Source organism: Argopecten irradians, chromosome 9 (genome assembly GCF_041381155.1).
Source record: "Argopecten irradians isolate NY chromosome 9, Ai_NY, whole genome shotgun sequence".
NCBI lineage: Eukaryota > Metazoa > Mollusca > Bivalvia > Pectinida > Pectinidae > Argopecten > Argopecten irradians.
This window is the reverse complement of record NC_091142.1, coordinates 8,327,054-8,350,338: the sequence shown is the minus strand read 5'-3', so window position 1 is coordinate 8,350,338 and position 23,285 is coordinate 8,327,054. Positions and strand designations below refer to the sequence as shown.

The 23,285-nt window shown below is 33.8% G+C and overlaps 1 protein-coding gene across 1 annotated transcript; it reads left to right on the top strand.

Annotated features, from left to right (window-relative positions):
- The first annotated feature begins 216 nt into the window (after positions 1-216).
- LOC138331384 (eukaryotic translation initiation factor 3 subunit C-like) lies at positions 217-22,250 on the top strand. The gene is given in 18 exon segments (XM_069278961.1): positions 217-361; positions 3,369-3,489; positions 3,875-3,940; positions 4,606-4,682; positions 4,986-5,101; positions 5,748-5,873; positions 6,308-6,344; positions 6,682-6,764; positions 7,627-7,749; positions 9,657-9,756; positions 10,408-10,508; positions 12,486-12,611; positions 13,061-13,214; positions 13,586-13,779; positions 14,445-14,648; positions 17,220-17,382; positions 20,589-20,831; positions 21,655-22,250. Coding segments are annotated over 17 exon segments (2,055 nt in total). The 5' UTR covers positions 217-361; positions 3,369-3,382; the 3' UTR covers positions 21,690-22,250.
- Positions 22,251-23,285: the final 1,035 nt, after the last annotated feature.

Genomic DNA, 23,285 nt, shown 5'->3' with positions numbered 1-23,285 from the left:
ACATGTATTATTATAAAGTCTAAATTATTTAGTGTTTGATTAAGATTTTTTTAATTCTATTTTTTTAAATACATATATGTTTTAATGTTGCTTTTCAAGATTTAAAAAATACTTTCCTTACTTACATGATTTTTCCGCCCTGTTCCGGATATAGCGCAACGTCCTACTTTCACTTTAGATATCCAACTCACATTTTGATGACGTAGTACGCAATCCATGTGGTTTCGGCATGCGCCATTTCTCACGACCAAATCGGACATAATTTGATAGCAGCTGTCTATTTTCATCTTCATGAACTGCTTTTTGATAACATTATTGGATCAAATTGAGATAAAACATTGACACTTATACATAAGTACGGGTAAGTGTGTTTAAATCTGATCATTAATATCGTTCAACCGTGGCAAATAGGAATGCCGGTAACAGAATAAAGAGAAGAAAAGAGGGGGGGGGGGGGCGAATTCTAGTGCAATATGTTGAATGTAAGTGCAATAAGAGCAAGTGTATCCATTGCTAGTGATCAAGGCATTCCATCGGTCTCGATTATAGAATGGCATTACTATTAATGCCCACTCAGATGAAAAAACATTTCCCTCAACTCCATCTTGTATTTACCAGGTTGTGCAAAACCACGCATATGGGTGTAACAATATTAATCCTGCATTTGAGTAAACATGCTTCCATTATGCTGTTGATTGGACAAAACTTCTAACAGCATTGTGCATACAACAAGAATAAGTAACGAAGAGAGGATTATTTGTGTTATGGTCCAGGCTCCTTAATAATCTGTAAATGATTTCCAGAATAGAGTTTTCAGTTATATTTGTTAGGGTGGATGACTAGCCCGGGATAATCTAGCTGGCCCTGACACCAGACTTGGATATTTTAACAGATATATGTCTGGGAAAGGACATCTATCTGCACAATGTCTAAGTATCTGTTGTCAGCTAGTCCTGATTATCTCGGATATTGGGTAACCGACTTCATTGTAAACATGCATGTATATGCACCCTGTATACTAGAACGAATAATCATACCCTGCCTCCACTTCGGTTCCTGGCAGGGTATGAATTCCACCCCGTTGCCGCTAGTGTTGCAAGCCCCGATGTCATCCACATCGGGCACTTTGAGACTGATAAAAATATATTTTTCGGGTATTATCCTTATGTAACTGTATTGTTCTGACAACTATGATCAATATTCAATTCACAAACCTTTCGATTATAATCTTTCATCAACTATTAGTGGTAAAATCCAAGGCAAACACAACACATGTATAATTCTGTTCAAATACGCCGCCATGTTTGATTTACCGGAAACCGTGACGAAATGAAACACTCAACAGGTAAAATATGTTTAAAAGTTTTAAAAAGCCAACAAACTAAGAATAAATATGGTGAAACTGAACAAATGTAAGTATTATTAAGAATTAAGCAAAAAAAGAATTTTTAAAGTTCATGTTAAAAACTTTGTAACATTTATTTCTCACATAGCTAGCCATGTAAGATAGAGTTGTCCCATGAAAGACAGCTATGTAAGATAAATGTATCTTACATTAGCTGTGACGTCACAATTGCCGAACAATCAGATGACGTCATATCAGCCAAAGTTGACGTCATTTTTCTTCTATTTCGATTGATTTGCCGGATTTATTTACCATTTCATTTGTTTAATTTGCATTTCAAACCGTTTTACCTAAGATTTCTTGTTTATATTTATTAATATAAACCAAACTTTGATGAGCTCTTTCGAATGGCGTTCTTATTTTTAAAATCGATCAATTATTTAAGAAGTTAAAATTTTGTCACAAAATGGCTGATTCACCTTTCGTGCAAGTAACTCGACAAGCAATGTGAGAAAATAACTCTTTCATATGTAAAATTATGTAGGATAGAACTATTCCACCCTCCACGGGTACAGAATTTTGGGTCAGAAACCTCGGCAAGCCTCGGTTCTGACCCAAAATTCTGTACCCTCGGGTGGAATAGTTCTATCCTACATATGTACATATGAAAGAGTCATATATTCTTTCGTAGTGAAAATTTGTAGGTCAATCCATATATGGTACTAGGTGCCATATTTGGAGCGCGAGACTTTCTAACGAGAAGCATCATGGCGGCCAAATCAGGGGTGTAAAAATTTATTTCAAAGCACTAGCCCAGGGCTAGTAGACACCAAAATCTCACTAGCCCGGCCTAAATATCTACTAGCCCTGCCAAAAAAAAAGGAAAATTTATAATACCAGTATTTTTTATACTGTATAAATTCAAATATTTTTAATTGAGTGAGTTTTTTTTATTTATTTGCATCTACTTTTTTATTTAAATTCAAATAAACATTAAGAAAATCTTTAATCTGTGATATTTCTAGAACACAATTTTTAGATTTTTTTTTAATCCTGAAACCGGATTCTGGATTCCCGACCTTTGACCCGGATATTAGAATAACCATAACAAATATGGCTGCCTGCTGCAGTGCAGGCATGGCTTTGCTGCCGACTTTTTGAGGAATAGATTCCAGTTCTTTAACTTCGTTTTTGTAACTATTAAAATTTACTGATCTGATAGCTGAGATGACTTATTTGATGGTTTGTATATTGTTTTTCTAGAACTTGTGTTGCAAATTACGTAACTTTCACATGAAATGCTATGCATCACTATTCACTGTGGTGATCGGGAGGCCTACTGTACCTGTCTACAATTGTAAATAAATTATACAACATGACTTTATATTAAGATTTAAAGTAAGATACGAATATTACATAGAATTGCAATGTTTTTAAAAGTGTTATTATGACTTAATAATGATGTTTTTCGTTTTGAAATATCTTTGAAAAAAGTCACTAGTCCCGGGCTAGTATGGCTAAAATTTCCACTAGCCAAGCTGAAAATTTTGGTAGCCCCGGGCGTCGGGCTAGTGGATTTTTACACCCCCTGCAAATGAGCCGTGTCGAAGATGTGAGCCATTCAAAAGTGCTTCAAAACATAATTTAGACATGGAGGTGGGTAAATAAATAATCATTTTATGTTAAAAATGTTTGATATTGTTGAATTTAATTAAAAAATTACATGAAACACATGAAATGCAACATTTTCACCGCTGGATGTTTTGCAACACTACGGGCAATGGGACGGAATCGTAGCTCTGACGACGACCATCTGTCAGAAATCCATTTCCGTCGCTCGTTTCAGAGCTACGTCATCGCAGCTACTGTATACGTGTACGCTGCATTCTACTGGTTTATCGACCTACTTCAACATGGTGAAGATTATATCGAGTTAACATTAATAGCTAATGCATAATAAAAAGATGGAGACTTGTGTCTACAGATTCATGATATAAATATTCTTAAAATCATTGTATTGCAGAATTCTAAATAATTATGGCGGGACGTTTCTTCCGAGGATCAGACTCTGAGTCTGACAGCTCAAGTGATTAAGTGATGAACCAACATTCTGCACCACAGAAAGATAGGCCTATGAGGCCGGCGTAAGTATTACTTTTAACCTTCACAATAGTTCACGATTTCCTCTGGATCATTGTTGAGGACCAATTATAGTACTAGTGTTAGGTTGAAAAATTTCAATTGATTACCAGTAATTTCAAACACAAACCGATTGATAATCAATAGTTCTATCGTTAATGAGGCATGTTTTGGAAAAGTTTAATTTGGGAATGACAAGTTCTGCATCCATACAATGAAAACATTATTTTAATGCATTTTCTGAAACCTACCAATAAATTAATAACAAAATCTGTTAAAGGTATAGTATAGCTGGTAGTTTTGGTCTAATTTTACAAACTAAAATTGTTTTGGTTGAAGTAAGTATTACCATTAAAATCATCTTTAGATGAATTAATTTTCTGATTTCAGGGCTTTCCAGTTGAGTGACGATGAAGAGGAACAAACTCGAGTTGTACGAAGTGCTAAAGACAAAAGGTAATATTATTGATAGTTAATTGTATAACTTTGATTCACCATTTTGATATACCGTATTCGACACAATAAGCGCCCAGGGCGTTTGAAAAATTGAAAAATGAAAAGGTGCTATTAAGACGAAATTATTGCAAATCTATACAATTTTGTATAGTTTTGGTCTTTGTTTATGCCAGGGCAATTAAAAACGAGGCCTCAAAATGGGCGAGGGGCCGCGCTTATAGGGACATGGCGCGCTTATTGGGTCGAATACGGTACTTTGAAATTCTGTTACATTTATTTGTAACAAGATGAGTAATTTTAGAAAGATGAAATGTCAACAAATTAAAATGTGTGAAACTATTACTGACATCAGAGATATGAAGTTTTAACATATTGTAGAGTGTTAATAAATCAATTAAAAACAGAGCTCTATATAGCTGGAAAATGCTGACAAAATACAACAGAAAAATAATTATAATGAAAGTAAAAATTGAAACATAAGAAGCATAGAGCATATCGTATCTGACACAGATGAGAAAAAATAATTACAACTATCTGAAGATACATGTTTGAAAAGAAAGTGATTTTAGTCGCCTGTTATTGCAAAAAGCAGACTTGTAACTACGTATACTAATGATGGAGGCTTTAGTTTAGGATTAGTGCATTTATGTTAATTAATTTGACAGGTATGAAGAACTGCGAAAAATCATTAAGTTAATAGGAAACCACAAGAAGATTAAGGATATGTCAAAGGTCTTGTCAGGTGGGTGCAATTTCTGTAACATATCAGTTATATATAGTTAATAACTCATGAGTGTTAGGAATTTAAAAAAAAAAAAAAAAAAAAATTACGAAATACAACAAGTTGCTAAGACATGCCTTGTCATGTTGTCTTTATGAGATAAATATATATAAGTTATATTTATCAGTTGGTATAATGAAAACCTAGTATATTTATGAGATATTTAATAATTATAGTTATCAGTATATAACATGAAAACCTGGTATATATTGTTTACAATACAACCTTATGAAAGGAAATGACTAGTGTTCAATTGTATTCCAGGTTTTGAGGATTTAGGCCGTGCTTACGACAAAGCTAAGAAGGTGGTAGATAAAGAAGGTGGCACCCCACGGTTCTACATACGATGTCTGTCAGAGTTGGAAGAATTTGTTAATGAGGTAAAAATTCACGCGATAAATTATTAACTGTTTACTTACACTGAGACATACCCTCAGATTTTGTTGTCTTCAACTCTGGTAAATAAACATTCGTTATTGACAAGAAATATTAATGCAAAACAAATCAACAGATCTTGAATATGTTTGATATTTTGAAGGATTTTCTTGAGTTATTTGCTTCTGACTTAAAAGGCTAGACTATACAATCATATGGTGTCATATATTTCCATGTACTGCTTTTAATTATTCCTTTGTAATTGACCTTGAACTTTGGAAATTGTCCTTTGTGATTGACCTTGACCTTTGTTTTTCATCTGTGTCTGCCTCTCACAAAAAACATGTCTCATGCAGTGGGAATGCCAGAAAATGTCTTGGAATATTGTCCAATATCTTTTGTCGGTGAAATAAATTGATATATATGACCAAAAGATCCATGGATCAATAATATAAAAACCTTTTATCAAAACTGCAAATAAAACTACAAAATGAAAAATGTTTCAGTAAATTTTGAAGTTGTCACCATAAGTAATGAAAAATGGACCCACAGGTCGACAAAATTTCCCTCGTAGAAAGGTCTTTTGGCAATAGTTATCCCTTCTGGTTTGCAGTTTACTACTGTACCTGACTCATTGTCTGTTGTTTTCAGTGCTGGGAGGATAGAGAGGCTAGAAAACAGATGAGCAAGAACAATGCCAAAGGTTTGACAACTCTTCGACAGAAGCTTCGAAAGTACAATCGCGATTTTGAGGAGCAAATCAGCAGTTATAGAGAGGTAAATTTGTAGCTGAATGGTAACTGTCTGTAATTTGATATATAAAAGTAGTTAATCAATTGTTAGCCATAGAATTATATGTAAGAATAGTTTAGAACATTATAGAAATAAAAAGATCTTGTTTCTTTTAATAACAGCTGTATCTGACTTCAGAAAATCGATAAATTCTTATGACCTTTGCTGTATAAGCTGAGATTTCTTCTTATATACCCCCACCATTTGATTATTACCGATGTCTATCCTGTCCCGTTCCATCATGAAAGAAGGATACATAGTTTTATCCATGTCTTTCCCATCATGTCTTTTTAAGTTTGTTCAGAGTTTGAGGAATTTGATTTAATGACATTTCCAGTATGAAGAAATTTTGGTTACCTACTTCATTTTGAAATTTTTTTATTCATTTATAAAAATAAAAAACTGAATGTCTATTTCAGCATCCTGATGAAGGTGATGAGGATGAAGAGGAAAAAGGTAATGAATTTATTCAGATGAAAGATAAAATATGAAATAGCATGATAAAGAAACCAGTGTGCTTCTTGTATAATTTCAAACCATTCCAACTATTTTTATGCTATAAACAGGTATGATACGGACTTGTAGTTTTGTATACAGTAAGCCATCTTTATCTCTTTTCAATCTAGAGATATACAACATGCCTTTGGAAATAAATCAGAATATCTCTGTAAACCAGGTCAATAAATGTATCTTTACATCTGATTTCACACTGGGCATATACAGCATACTTTAGGTAAACAAACCATCATATCTCCCTCAGATCAGGTCAATAAATGTAAATGTTGTGTTGTAGTGGAAGAGAAGGAGGTTGATACAGAAGAAATAGCTCCAGCACCTGTCGTACCCGAATCTGCACCTGTCTTCCAGAAACAGGAGGTACATAAACTACTACATCTTCCATGATAAAGATATCAAACTTACAGTATTTCTATCAAATAAGTTAGAAACCAATTGTTTGCAGTCTAAGCCTCCATTCTGAAAATCAATGCAATATATTGGAAAAAAAACTGAATTTTGTAATACCTACTGTTGTGTGGTTTGCACTAAATTAATCTCTTTAAAAAAATCCTTGAAATTTCAAGGGTAAGGGGTTAAAGTGTTAAATTTGTAGTGCAGTATTGAAGAATTCCAAGGACTCGTTTTCCTGGGGTTGTGGTTGCTGTATAATAACTGGCACTTATATAAAATATCCTTTCTCATTCTGTGATAAAGGGTTGTAGATTTGTGCCAACATTAACGAGAAGGATAATTAGCTACACTGGTCCTTATACCACTTGTAGTCAGTCCCCTTCCGACAGGCTTCCAAACTACCTATTATTGAATAAGAAATTGAAACGATCATAGACTCATTTAATTAATTCTTAGCCTTGATATTGAATTTACATGAGATTTATAACAATTCAGGAGTACACATGAAAACAACTTTCAACAGAATTTCATGGCCAGATTCATGGGATTTGGTAATTTCATTGTATTTCATGTGTATTTCATATGTGTTTCATGACATTAATGTACAGTTCTGATGCTATTGATCACGAAAATTTGATCAACAGAATAATCAGCAATGGTTAAATTGCATATACATGTACAAGGTATTTAATGAAAGCAAGATAACATCATTTGAATACTTTCAAATTTGGTTTTTCTTGGTTTTAGTCAATATCACCAAAGTTTTGACCGCAGGAAATATGCTGTATTAAAAATGTTTTCAGTAAATGTCCTGGCTTTTAAATTAAAGGGTGATAATCTTGATGATGATGATCTCAGTGACTGGAGTTCCTCGGAAACAGACTCCTCGTCCTCAGACAGTGAAATGGAAGTCGGACCTGGAGGTTACACACTGTCTATGTTCTTAAAAAAAGTAAGATATAGAAGAAAAAAACCTTATGTTGTGTGTTTAATTATACATAATTTTTTATTTAGACCCTTCTAGTTCAAAGGCTAGAATAGTTCATTTTAGAATTTCACGGATGAATGAGTTATGGTTAAATGAATTGGAAATATTTACCTAGGATGACAAAGGTTTGGAAAAAAAAATATTAAAGAATTCACTTAAGTGAATTGTTGGGCAATGAAGTTTAATAAATGATTTCATTGGCCTTCCAAAAGTCCTTGCATATCAAAATGATAGTCAAGTTCTACTGGCGATGTCCATATTTAACCATTGAAATTATGGAATAGCCCCGTGTTAATTTAGAACAGTTTTAAAAAACATATTCTTTGAAAGCGAGGCTGCAGTGCATGGAAATTTCATCATGGACATAGCCAGCCGGGAGGACATTTTAGGATTTCTATAATATGAATTGATTTCGTTACATACAGAGCAATTTTCAAGGGAAATTTTATTTTTCTATATCATAATATAAGAAATTAATACTTGATATATTTACGCCATTTTTGCCTTTTTTTCCCCACTTATTCACTTTAATTGTGATGAAATTACGATAAAAGATTTGATTGGATTGTAGGAAACCGGGGGGTGAGGAAGGCCCAAAGAAAGAGGGAAAGAAAGACAGAGCCAAAGAAAGGAGTCTCGACCCAAATGGCAGCCTGTGAAGAAAACCAGCCTACTCTGCTGTCAAGGTTTTTGTCTTTTTAAAGAATGTTTCTTTATATGTCAACTTTACTATATAAATACTATGTGTATTAAGAAGGTGTCGCATTGCTAGGACATTGCTTAGAACAGTTGATTGTCTCAAATTGTTCTAATGCTTATTTCTAATTCAAGTTTTGTCCTGTGTTTGAGACAGCTGATTAAATTAAAAATATTTTTGAGAATAAATTATTTTTCGAATGTCAAAATGTAAAAGGAGTTATGTTGAAAATTTTTGAATTTTGAAGAAATTATGTCTTGTAATTTCCGTTCTGTTTAATTCAGGAAAAGACCGTGATGTTTGCTAAGGAGGCTGATATCACACACGAGGCTGTTGTGAAGAAATTAGCTGAGATTATTGCTGCCCGAGGAAAGAATGGAACCGACCGATAGTGAACAGAATAGAGTATGCATCAAGTATTTAATGGACATTGCATGAAGGACAAGGTATCGAGACCAGCTTAATCCATCTTTTAAAGATCATAGTTGTCCATCACTCATGGCCGCCATATTACGAATACAATCCAAACATTTGCTAAACCATAGTTAAGAGGGGACCGAGATTTGGGAAGTGTACGTATCTCTGTGAATCTGTTCACCCCAGAAAATAAATTTATGTCTATTCAAAATCAAGGACTAGACCTTGTCCATTAAAAAATTCCGGGACAACGTTGATTGAGCTTAAATGTCCTGTAGGTTATCACATTAGCAAATATAATAGGTTTATATTATTAGTGATTGTATAAAATTTTTGAAGATACTGTTAAAAAAACACTTTTTTCTCGAGGGGTACTTGTTGGTTCGTGCGAAATTTATTCAAAAGCATATTGCAATCAATCAATTTACCATGAACTCGGCTTCGATATGTAAAACCGTAATTTTAATAAATTTTGCGAGACACCATTTTTCACACAATTCAGAGATGAATTCAAGAATTTAGGTGATTAAAAAGTCCCCCCAAATGTAAGCATCTATTTCTGAGTAAAAGAGGTTAAGATGTCCGACATTTTGCCACATGCTTTCTAACCCTCTGGGCTGTATGAAATCTGATGTGGGAGAGTTTGTATAGAGTGGCGGCAGGATTTTTTTGACATCTAAAATCACAGTCTTTGGTATTATGGGATTAACCATACCTGGACACTATTTTAGTATCTCTGCATTTCTTTGTTTTACAGGTGTATCTGACCTTCATCAAGAAATTACTAGGTGTCCTCAAAGAAAATAGAGATATAACAATAGGTGATAACATCTTGGAGGAGAGTGAGGTCCTTGAATGTAAGTATCTTTATCACATTATGTCAGTGTTATAGAGATACAGACGAGAAAATATTGGTAATCAAAGTAAATGTTATATTAAGAGGAATGTGATATTAAGCAGAATGTGACATTAACCAACATGACATTAAGTGGCTTCCACTGTATGCTGTAAAAAACTGGTCTATTGAAAGTGCATTCTGAATGAAAAATAAAACTTTTTATTATAGAAGTACACTTAATTTTTTGTGTTTACAGTTCCAAGACATGAAAACAAATATTGGAAATTGTATTGTGAAATGACAAAAAAAAACAATAAGCAGAGAAAAAATATACATCATTTTTATTGCATCCTTGAAATGTGCGTCATACTAATTTCAATGATTGTACGATGAGACCAGAAAAATAGTTTTTAGAGAAAAGTTGTGAATGGGACTCTAAAAATGATATTTTAGATCTATTAAAAATGTGTGAATGAATAGGATAAGAAGTGTGTGTATCTACTGTGCTTCATTACATGTGAGTAAATAATTTGAGATAAAAGAGCTCAGAAGCTGTAGAGTATGATTGTATTTGAGTAAAAAAAAGTGCAGATAGAGCTAATAATGTATGCTATATTTGAGGGTAAAATGAGTTTAATAAATCGATAGAGTTGTTGTATATATTTGACAGGCATCGCCCTACAGTGTGAGAGGCTGTATCCTAACTCTAGTGGAGACAAGCTGGAACGAGGAATTTCACCTAGATGTTACAGGCCTCGTGACAGGCTCACTGTACAGAATACGTTAGACAGGTAGGGTAGGGGGTCAGAGTTCAGGCCTGGGGATTTTGTGTTTTTCGTGTGCTTTAGTGGTGTTATAAATCCAAGTATAAGGAACCTGAAAAGACTGACAGGGACGTGTCTCTCTTAATCAGTTGTTGAAATCTGATACTTCAGATATTTTTAATGCTTGTTAACTTGCTTTTGCTCATCTTTAAAGCTATACAATTTAACTCCTTTATGAGAGAGACAGAGTACTCCTCACTCTATAGATTAGCTGGAAAATTGAATTGATTACAAGAATAAAGCAGGAAACGAAGGTCTTGTTGTGTAAATTAGTGAGCAATAAAGTGATCCAGTATGCTTATTTTTTAGATTGGAATGGATGAGTCGCTGGTGATGTGCGAAATCCAGAACAGCTTCAGCAGATGATTTGGCTAGTACCGATCATACACCAGGAGAGCCATGTCGCGGCGACGTCTTCTGAGCTGTGTCGTATTTACCTACGATCAGGGTGGAACATAAATAACTACAAGGTATTTACAGTAGATACCAGAAATTATTTCAGAAGGGAATGAAGGATGTTTAAGTTGGATAACCATTTTAAATTCCGTATCTTGCATAATATTACAGAATATAGTCTGCCCAAAGCGGGGGACGGTATTGATTGTGACACTGTTTTCTTTTTTTTGTTTTTTTTAAAGATGTGCTATTTTAATCACAAAATGATGACATTCTAATGAATTCCAACCAGCATGGGAGGTAATTCTGTAATTTTGAAAAATCTCACTTCCTGTTCTAATGTTTATTGTCCAGTATTGAAAAGTGTGATGTCTGCCATGGATGATTTCATTATTAATGGTATCTATCATTATTGAATATATAAATGGCAGTTTAAAGACTATATTGAATACTATTTTACTTCATCCAATTCATTTTTCAGTTTGATCGTACAATATTTGACGAAGGATTTGATGTAAGTATTGAATTCACATCTGTGAAAAAAATTAGATTAAGGTGATTGAAATTGATTTCATAGTTAATGTCATGATGGTTAACATAAAGTAGCTAGAAAAAAAAAAGAAATATAGATTTGATTAATTGTCATATTGTTTTTGTACTTTTTTCCTAGTTTTCAATATTGAATAAGTGTAAGATTTCAAACTTTGTGATTCAAAATACTGTCTGCATAAAAAAAGGAAACATTTCATTATTTCTACTTTAAACTTTCCAGAATATAGCCGTGCCTTGACCTTGATTTGTATAGGTCACATTAACCTTGACCTTTGACTTGATTGGTCACAGTAACATTGACCTTTGACTTAATAGGTCACGTTCACCTTGAACTTTTAATTGACAGGGAGTGGATACCAGTAAGGTCCTAATGGCAGACCTGTGTAAATACATCTATGCTAAGGATAACACCGATCGTCTGAGGACACGGGCGATGCTGTGCCAAATTTACCACCATGCCCTGCACTGGACCGTTGGTACCTAGGCCCGAGGACCCCTCATGCTCATGTCCTCCTCTACCAGGACAACATACACCACTCTGATGTCCCACACAGGTCAGGGGTCATTGTGTGTCAATGTTAATAGGTACATTGATGTCAACAGGTCAAATTCAATGTCATTCATTTCAAATGTCATGTATGCTGTTGATGTTACTGTTTGCGTAAATATTTTCGTATGTGATAAGAGCTTTCGCATATTTAGTTGGTAACGGAATCTCATGAAAAACTAATGCTTTGCAAAAAATTTCAATCAAAGGAACTGTTGAACATCTATGGGGTTTAATTCTTTGTTTATTTTTAGAGGATTGCATATTACAGCCTATAGACCTCACTCAAGTTTACTACTGTAAAACATTTTTTCTGTAAATTTAGAGCACTTGCTGAACTTTTCTCCGTTAATCCATTAGCTTCTGCATATATATCCATTAATTTGAAATGTGTTGATAAAGAGCACCTGTTTGACTTCCCTCCTCTAGATCCTCTACAACAGGACAATGGTACAGCTTGGTCTGTGTGCCTTCCGTCAGGGTATGACACGTGACGCACATAACGCTCTAGTCGATATACAGAGTGGAGGTCGTGCTAAGGAACTCCTAGCCCAGGTAAGTCGCCCTTCAATGTGAAGCTGATGTGGGCTATTTTAGCTGTGCAATTTCTATGTCAAAAGAGATCTTTATTTGTGCAATACTTTCCAAAAATAACTATGCCTCAGTGTGTAAATTATATCCACTGGAAACTTATCTATATTGCTTTAATGACATTTTATTGGAACATATCTTTATTGTTATTAATGATATTAATGTTGTATTCCAAATATTCTCAATTCATGTATAACTATTTATGAACATTGCCAATATGAACAAATATTTCTGAAATATTTCTTTGAATTGAGAATATTTGGAATGCAACATTATTTGCAATATCATTAATTAAAGATATCGGTCTATGTTCCATTAAAATATCTTTAATAGCAATGGAAATCTACCTAATACCTCTTGTGTCTGTATTCAAACCAACAAGTCAGTTCATATTTGGTTATTTTTGTTACCAGGGACTTTTGCTACAAAGACAACATGAGAGGACACCAGAACAGGAGAAGATAGAGAAGCGACGTCTGCTGCCGTACCACATGCACATTAACCTGGAGCAGCTGGAGTGTGTTTATCTAGTGTCCGCCATGCTGATGGAGATACCCTACATGGCAGGTAGGTATCAATTATAGGGGGCATCTGTGGGTGATGGTTTTTCACCTAGTACTCAGGCTTTCTCCTCCACTAGCAAAATCTGATTAAATTCCTTATACAAGGCATGTAGGTTGCTTAGAGGGATCTGACTACCTCAAGGAACAGGCCATAGGTTGATGGTATTTCACCAAGTACTCTGGCTTCAATAGGTAATTTGAACTTACATCAAATTGTAGGTCCTATAATGTGAGAGAGATTGCTTCGGTACAATGACAACTTGAATTGCATCAAGATTGATACATGTAGCCCTCATCAAAAGAACTTTAGTTTCTTATTCTTATGCATTCCCATTCATAAGAAAAGTTAGAAGCTGTGATGTTTTTTATACACAGCTCACGAGATGGATGCCCGTCGGCGTATGATCAGTAAAAACTTCCATCACGTGTTACGGATGAGCGAGCGACAGACCCTGACAGGCCCACCAGAAAGTATGAGGGAACATGTTGTAGCAGCTTCAAAGGCAATGAAAACCGGAAACTGGAAAGAGTGCAAGAATTACATCATCAATGAAAAGATGAGCACAAAGGTATGAACTACTGTGAAGAAATTGAAATCTTTGTGGTGTCCAAGATAATGAATTATCATTATTTATATACATGATATCTCAAAGGCTATTCAAAGACATAGGAAGTACAGTAATATAATAAGTAAACAGATTATTTTACCAGTCTACAACTTTTAAGCACTAGTCTGATGCCCACGACTACTAATTCTATATTTCATAAGAGTGGTAGTCTAAAATCCTTTGCTGATCATGACTGAAGTACGGGTGTATATTTAATTTGGACTAATGATTATATAGTCCAAATGACTAGCAGCAAAAAAAAAACCACCGACTGGTTTACCTCTGTAAGGGAGGTTACACCAGAGTTGATCACTCTTATTCATGATACTTGCTATTTGGCAAGTTATGTGGTTTTCCAACAGCTCTTGTTAGGGATCACACTTTTTCCTTAATTGCACATGAATTTTTTGACATGATTATTTTAACTTTAATTGAGAAATTCCATTTTAAAAACCATCTTGATTTTCATGATCTGGCTTTTAGGGTATATAATGATTCAATAATTTTGCAATGTTTCGCAGATCAAATTTTTGCATTTATCATCATAGCAATGTCTTGTGAAATCATGAAAAATATTAATCGCTACAAAATGGCCGGCTGTAATACAGTATACATGTTTGTTTCAGGTTTGGGACCTGTTCTTTAAGCCAGAAAAAGTACAGGATATGATCACGACAAAGATCCAGGAGGAGAGTCTACGTACCTACTTATTTACCTACAGTAGTGTGTACGATTCACTCAGTCTCGTTACCCTGGCCAACATGTTCGAGCTGGAGAGGTCAATCGTACACTCCATCATCAGTAAAATGATTCTGAATGAGGAGCTCATGGTAAGGCAATCATTTGGCTTTAATGCAAGTTAAAGATGCTCCACCGCCGACAGAGCATAAACAGACATGTTAACCCTACCGATTCTGGCGGAAGTCTACCGCTTTTGAGACTGATATTCCGCCTACCGCCTTAATATCCAAATATTCCGATTTCTCCAAAACATCGTCTTCATTTTTTTTTCTTCCGATTTCTGAATTTTTCATAGTCGGTTGGGGCTGCCATGGTGGCTTCAAAATGCATACCAGACTGAGTAGGGGGACTGGCTTCATAATTAAGTAAACAAAGGAGGTGTGAACACTCCCTGACCAACACCCACTGGTGCTTATTAGAAGCCTGGGGCTAGTTCCACCTTGGCTTGGTGGTGTCACTTGCTTAGCCTATTTCACGCGTGTCTGAGTGTAACGATGTGTATTACGTAGGCCTACCGTAAGGAAACAATCATCTGGCCTTTCAATAATTTTTGTGCTTAAAACTAGTAAGCATCATTTCAAAAACAAACACTACCTATAATTGAAATGATTTACTCACGTTTTTAATGTAAAATAGGCATACAGTGTCTGTTGAAAATCATAAGCTTTGCAATCGTAATGGCCGCCATTTTGGAATGGGGTGATTCTAATAAAGGAGACGGATTTTGGTATATTTTTTCAGGATATCACTTAATTTTTTTTTCAGGGTGATTATTTCTCTAGAATATTGGTGTAAGAAACAAAAATTTGTATTTTTTCTTGCATAAATCAAAAGAAAATGAGTCCAGTATGTATTACAAAAAAAAAGTGAAGAAAAAAAACCCAAAAAATAGACAAAATCTATAATTAAAAAAGGTGATAAATAGGATTGAAATAAAAGTATACAATGTATTTATTGGCATTTTTTATCTTCTAAATTTAATGTAAGCCTTAATTAACATTTAAAAAATACAAAATGAGCCACCAATGCAAGGCCTATGGTAATATTTAAAGTTAAATCATAATTTGTTAATAAAATATGTTTTTATATTTATTTTGCATATTATTGATATTAATATGTCCATGATGCGTCGCGAAAAATGCCGCGTGTAATGCTACCGCTTTTGAGTCAAAAATCTACCTCTTTTTGCTCACCAAAGGTTAACATGTCTGGCATAAATAATATTCATTATTTGAACAATAATTGGTGTATTATCGTGTATATATATGTCTAATTAACACAAAAAATAATATAAAATAATTTATTTTGCCTTTGGTGCATGCGCAATCAGTACTTCATTCCATATAGGATATAGTGCCACGGAATTTTTTCGGGATGCAATTAATTATTTTTCATATCTTTAACTTGAAGTAAAATTAGGAGCTCATACTTTTCAATGTTGGTAATGGTGTAAAGTAAGTAACTTTTGTAACTGAAGAAAAATACTAAATCGTCTTCTCCTAATTTTGATAGTGAACAAATACCATTTGCCGGCGGTTTGAACATCTTTAAGAGTTTGGTTTTTGAGTATTTCATTATCTACAAATGCACTGAAAAAATCACTGAATAGTTGAAAGGGAAATCGCAAAGCTTGTTTTAAATTTTAACTTAAGGACTGTTTTGAAATACAGTGGAACTCGGTTAATACGAACTCGAAAGGACCAAGATAAAACTTCGAGTTATCCGAGTGTTCGAATTAAGCGAGTTCTCATGTCTACTGACGATTTTTTACTTGGTATATCTAGACTAGATCCCTGCCGTAAAATGATGTGAACAAGAGAGATGTCAAAATCTCTGATGGTAGTTGCAAAATTATAACAATAAAACCGAGATATCGTTTTTTGAAATGCTGTTCTACAGCAGATTTATGAAAAAGAAAAAACGGCATTTTCGGCGAAGTTGTCCAAAAAATCTCATATCGAGTTATAAGAACATTTTATGTATGATTTTTGTCATTCGGACCCAAAATTTACTTCGTATTATCCGAGTTCTTCGAGTTTTCTGAATTCGAATTATCCGAGGTCTTTAAACAAAGATAAACAGGGAATTCGGCCGGGACCGGCAAAGTACTTCGTATTAAGCCAGGTTGTCGAATTATCGGAGTTCGTATCAACAAGGTTCCAGTGTATGTAATATTTTAATGGTCTCTATCACAATCACAGGAAACCATCTTAACTGAATTTTGCCCTTTCCATTCCGAAATAAGTTTGCAAAGAAAAAAGAAAGAAAAAAATGTTCACACAAAAAAAATTCGCCAATTTGAAAATTGAATGGAGATTCCTATCAATAAAATTTGGAGTATATTTAAGTAGTTGAGTGACAGGCATCCTTGGATGAGCCTACACGATTATTATTCGATTTTTCTTTTGACAGGCGTCTTTTTTTTTACAGTATTCAATATTCGATGTTTCCTTTGACAGACATCCCTGGATGAACCAACATGATTATGTGATGTATTCAATGTTTCTTTTGACAGGCGTCTTTTTTTTTTTAAAGTATTCATTATTCAATGTTACCTTTGACCGACATCCTTGGATGAGCCAACACGATTATTATTCAATGTTTCTTTTGACAGGCGTCTTTATTGTACAGTATTCAATATTCATTGTTTCCTTTGACAGGCGTCCCTGGATGAGCCAACACAAACAGTGGTGATGCATCGTACTGAACCGACTCGTCTCCAGTCTCTCGCCCTCCAACTCTCCGAGAAAGTCTCCTCCCTTGTGGACAATAATGAAAGGATTATGGACCTCAAGCAAGGAAACCTTTTCTTCGGCAAACAAAGTAAGAGAGAATTTAGAAGCAGATGAACTACTTCCCTTAGTAGTAGCTCTTTTGTAGACTTAGTATTACTAAATCACAAAGTTATTATGAATTTGGGGGGGGGGGGAAAACTAATTCACTAAATAACCATATTAATCATTATTTACTAATTCACAAAAAGCGGTGGTTATTGTACTAAGAACTTAATAACTAAACTTTTTCTGAAGTCGGTTTATCATTTGACTCATTTTAAGTGCCCCATAGGTTGCATCTGTTGATTTCACTTTAACATTATCAGTAACTGGAATCAAATGGTTGCCTTTCAAAATTGGGAAAGGTGCTGAAATCTTCATACCTTTTTTGTGAAAATATTTGTTATATTGTTTGCGATCAGATTTTGATATTCAGTAGAAAAGAGCAAACGGGATTTTACAAAGGGGTAAAAGAGTATTGAATAGCAAAATAGTTTTCATGAATTTCCTTTAACCGTGTAATGAAAATGTTTTGAAAACATGAAATATATAAATACAGAAGAAACTTTAACAATCTATTGATCTACTAGTTTTCTTATAAAGGATAGTATTCCTATGTACTTTGTGCTAACATCCTGTTGGCGTCTAGGTTGCATAAGTATGCACAATGTTGCATAACTTAGAAGCAAGTGACAAGGAAGGATATACTATAAATATCATACTTATTTCTGCGCCATTTAAAAAATCAGGTCAAAATTGATTAGGGGAAAAATATGCTGCATTAATAAATTCTCAATAATTGTTCTATCAAAGTCTGGAAGTTAGGAAAAGAAAATATGATAATTGCTAAAATATATATGTTATGCATTATAGAGTCATCAAAATGGTGCACTGAAATGCCAAACATTGGAGCAAAAAATTGTATTATTTTCACTTTTCAGCAAATAAGTTCTCATAAATGATATGATATGAGAGAAAAATACTCTTTCATATGCTTGGTATGAAAGACAGATGTTCCGACCTCCGACCTCACTAAACTAGGTGAAACCTTTAGTAACACCTTGGTTACCTAACAAAGTGAATTTGAGGGTAACTTCATATTAAGAGTCTTATGAATTAGATTACTTCAAAGTTGTGCTCACACAGCTACAGTACAGTATGTACCTCTCGATATTGCAGCAGTCAAAACCAGCAATGTAGCTTCTGATACAGGCGAGTTTTCTAGAAATTCCCCTTTTCTTTCCTCTATTGCATGTTTAACAAGACTTTGTATTTCCATCGGATCCTGAAGTGTGTATCTATTAATATTTAAACTTTCTTTAACTAGATACAGTGCTTTAATGAGCTTTTTAGGTCCACTGAGATGTCGTCTTGTTTGACATATTGTTTGATTGCCTTTCATCTGTTGTCTATTGGGAATGAATGAGTTAATTAAACCAAGCATAGTCCGTAAATTATACTGTAAACACATTTCTCATATAATGATCTAAAGATTTCATATGAAAGCTTATAAATAATTTTTCTTGGAACATGTAGAATATTCATCACATATTGCTAGTTATCAACAACACAGGTACTTGGCTGCATAGTTGTATGAATTAAAACATGAAACTCTTCTTTGTGAAATTTCTGTTTCTGTAGGTCAGGATATTTATCATGATATCAGAATCTCCGTCATTTTAACTGACATTTCTTCTAGAATTTACAATTTCATCAATATTTCTGCTATATGAATAAGATTTCTTAACTTATTCACCCCAGAAGACACATTTAGACTCTTCTAGATCAAAGACTAGACTAGTCCATTACAAATTTTCAGGGATAAATGAGTAAAAGGAACATCAGAAAGAAGGTAGAAAAACAACTCAGGTGACGTGCCTCATGGGCCTTTTATTTAAGCAGTATAAACGTTTGACACTCTCTCAATACAGTGATGATTTGACTCGCAATATCACTTGGAGTGGTGAGTTCCTTCACTCGGTGTGAGTTATCTGCCCTTTCCCGTTCCTCTGTCGTTTGATTGGTTATGTCCAAGGCTATTCCAACAGCTGCGTGGATGTTGGGAGGTTATTGGTGTGCGAGATTGCGGGTTGTCTCCCTTTATTTTCACCCTGGTTTTGGTTTGGGAAATCCTTTTATTGCTAGTATATGCACAGTGGACCCTAGTAAGTGGGAACACTTTTAAAACGGAAAAAATTGAAATGACAAATTGTAATGTTTCAGAATGAATACCTTGGTACAATAATGTGTTGTAGAATAAATCAAGTGTCCAGATTATAAACTTCCACTGAACTTTGATGTGGCTTGGTTTTTATCAAGTGTTTTGTTGATAAATACTGATAATACATGTATGCACAAACATAATTAGATTAAATCATTTTTAAAATTAAAATCGGAAAACACATTCTTCATTTAGCACCTTTCACATATCGATCATTAAATGCTTTTAAACTACATACCTAGTAACAGCATATTCTCGAATAATGATATGATGTCACTATAAAGATGTGCATCATGTATTGTGATGTCACAAAATTAAAGATATATAATAATCTATAATTGAGTTTCGGTTTCCGTATTCAAGAAATGTTTTTTTCCTTTCTTTCCTCTGGATAGTATCACTTGATAAATAATTTATTAAATGTAAATATGATATTAAATTTATTTCTCTGTATCCAAATATTCCATTAATTATTACAGTTCCGTAATATAGGGGTCCTATAGTAGAGCCAGTGACATTCTGGGAGGAGGAGCTCTCATGTTGGTTTAAATGAATGACCTTGACCTGATTTGATTAGTCACAGGGGTCAAACCAGGTCAAAAGTTTTGTATTTCAGGTCTGCATGAATCACATGATACTCAGTTAATTAAATCAAATGACCTTATTATTCTCAAGGTTATGAAGATTGAAATAATTAAACATGTTAATTTTGGCTTCTAATTAAGGAATATTGACTTCCAAGTTTGTGAACAATATCTTAATTCAGTGGAAATCTTAAAAGGGTAAAATGTCAAATTTTACATTTCAATAGATCTAAATTCAAACAAAGCTTGTACATATGCCAACAAATTAACCTCTCAGTTACTTCAGAATTGATTTTATATTAGTATCTGATATTAAAACTTTTTGTGGTTTATTTTTTTGTAATTCATAAGAAAGATTTTTTTTTTAAATATCTGAAGTATTTGTAAAATTCGGAAAACAACTATTGTAGAATTTACACAGTTCCTTACTTTGATGCATTTGTGTTTCAGACCAACAGTTCAACTATCAAAATAACAACCAGAACCAAGGTGGCTGGCAGGGAAAAGGAAATCAGAAACGCTACGACGGCGGCGGAGATAACAAAGGATGGCAAAACAAGAACCGTTACAACGACGGCGATAAGGGGGGATGGCAAAACAAAAACCGTTATAACGACAACCGTAATAACGATAACAAGCCCGGCTGGAAACAATATGGAGGCTACAATAATCAGAACCAGAATAGCTGGGAAGGTTTGTAGTCATCTTGATCCTAACAGATTATCACATAAATTTTTTTATAAAAGTTACAAAACTGTAATTCATTACGAACATGTTAATATGTACCACATTGAATGCCTTGAAATTGTAAGAAAATTGAGAGGGCTTCTTGAGACCAAACCTCTGTATAAAGACCACCTGCTTATATGAAGACCATTAATATCACAATTTGACTTGTGTATTAAGACATTTTGTCTTTTATAATTAGTGACCATTTTCCCCATTGGTTAGTCTTTATAGACAGTTTTAACTCTATATAAACTTAAAGGCCCACTTCCTTTCCGAAACGGCTTTTAATTTTTAAAATGGGAATGTAAAACGAGATTGATAATTTTGTAGAGTCGCAAAAGTTATTATAAACTTACCGTTAATACTACACTTATCATCATCTTCTGAACAATTTAATTAAAGTAAATAGTATGTTAATTTTTTTTAATGCGGGTCGTCTTATGATTCCCGCCGTTGACCCAAATACCGCGCGGTAGTTGACTGTCACTGCACCAGACGGCAAAACAGCGACATGAATCTCCACAGTTATCTTATATTACGCAGGAAATCTTGCATATATTTGGTGTTGTTACCTCATCTTCGGCCATCGATATGTATTTTCTTATGATATTAATGTTTTTAAGAAACCTTTAATTTTTTTTCTCCGGAAAGGTAGTGGGCCTTTAAAGACTAGGGCCCCTCATTGGGCTGAATACAGTAATACCTACTATTAAATGTAACTTTTCATATGTTCTACAAGATACAAATAGTCATATGTCTTATTTATTTCTTGTTTTGCTATTTTCAGGTCGTCGAAATCAGCGACAACAACAAAGGTATTAGATCTGCCTCGTCAAGTGTTCAAAGATTGTTTAAGTAACTGTTGGAATTCCAAGATATTTTGTGAGAAATCGTCAACATTTTTTCTATATTTGACATCCTGTCTAATTTGAAGGAGAGTGCTTTTCTTGAAGAATTTTTGTTATTCTCAAAAATTTTCAGCAAACTCATGATTTGTACCTTGTCAGTTCAAATTGAAGCATTTGGATTGGGAATTGATAGTGTATATATTGCAAATATAAGTTTGCATCAGATTGTTAGGAATGGACTGTGTATTCCTATTTAAGTGAAGTGATCATGTAGAAATAACATGGAATTAGTTTTGATAACTTAGAGGAGATTGCTGGACTAAAATAAATGGTCTTCTCAAGATAACGATTGATTAATATGTGTCCTTGACGCATTTGACTTAATGTGCTAACTTGGAATAAGTGCTGGTGTGAAATGAACATTGGGAATTTTAAATGATCATTTGTGTGCATGCTACACAATATAAGCTAGGGATTGATACGGTCCATGTCACATCTATTTATGAAAAAATAATAAACCATTATCATTTGGCAATGTGTTGTTTGTGTGACTATCTAGAATGTCTGTTGTGGTTTTTTTTACACAATTGTAGATATCTAATCAGCGTATCTAAAAAGAGTTCTAAACAAATCTCATAATTTTATGTCCGACTTTTCTATATCATTTGTTACTACCAACAGAATGCCAGTACCTAGGTATTTTGTTTGAAGCTCTTGTCAACACTTTATCAATGTTGTGTTCAGGGTCATTAACTCATGAAAAATTATATACAAATGATGTGTTAAATGTAAAGATGAAATATTGATATTAAAGTAAGATCAAATGTATATTAATTTAAAAAGGTAAATGTTCTTGAAAGTTTTTTCTTCTAAATCCAAATATTGGTGATGTGTGTGGTGGAAGTCAAAATATCAATTTCATATTAAATACAAATATCAAAATAATATGGTACTCGAGGTCAAATCTAAATATGGTGCTCAAGGTCAAATCAAGATACATGTATCATGGTGCTTAAGGTCAAATCCAAATATTGTGATGCTCAAGGCCGAATCCAAATAAAATGGTGTCAAGGTTAAATCTAAATATGAAACTCAAGGTCAACTCCAAATATGGTGATCAAGGTCAAATCCAAATATGAAGCTGAAGGTCAAATACAAATATGGTGCTCAAGGTCAAACACAAATATGGTGCTCAAGGTCAACTCCAAATATGGTGATCAAGGTCAAATCCAAATATCATGATGCTCAAGATCAAATACAAATATGGTGCTCAAGGTTAAATACCATTATGCTCTAGATTAAATCCAAATATGATGCTGAAGGTCAAATCCAAGTATCATGGTGCTCAAGGTCAAATACACAATATGGTGCTCAAGGTTTAATATCATGATGCTCAAAGTCAAATCCAAATGCTGTAAACATACTTATTTTAGTGCTAATGCACAAAAAAAAAAATACTATAAATTAGTATTAATTAGTGTGGATATAATTTAATGCAATTCGGTGGTTTCATACCAGAAATACCATTTTACAGCATTGTACATGAATAAGTGCTTTAAAGACAGCTCTA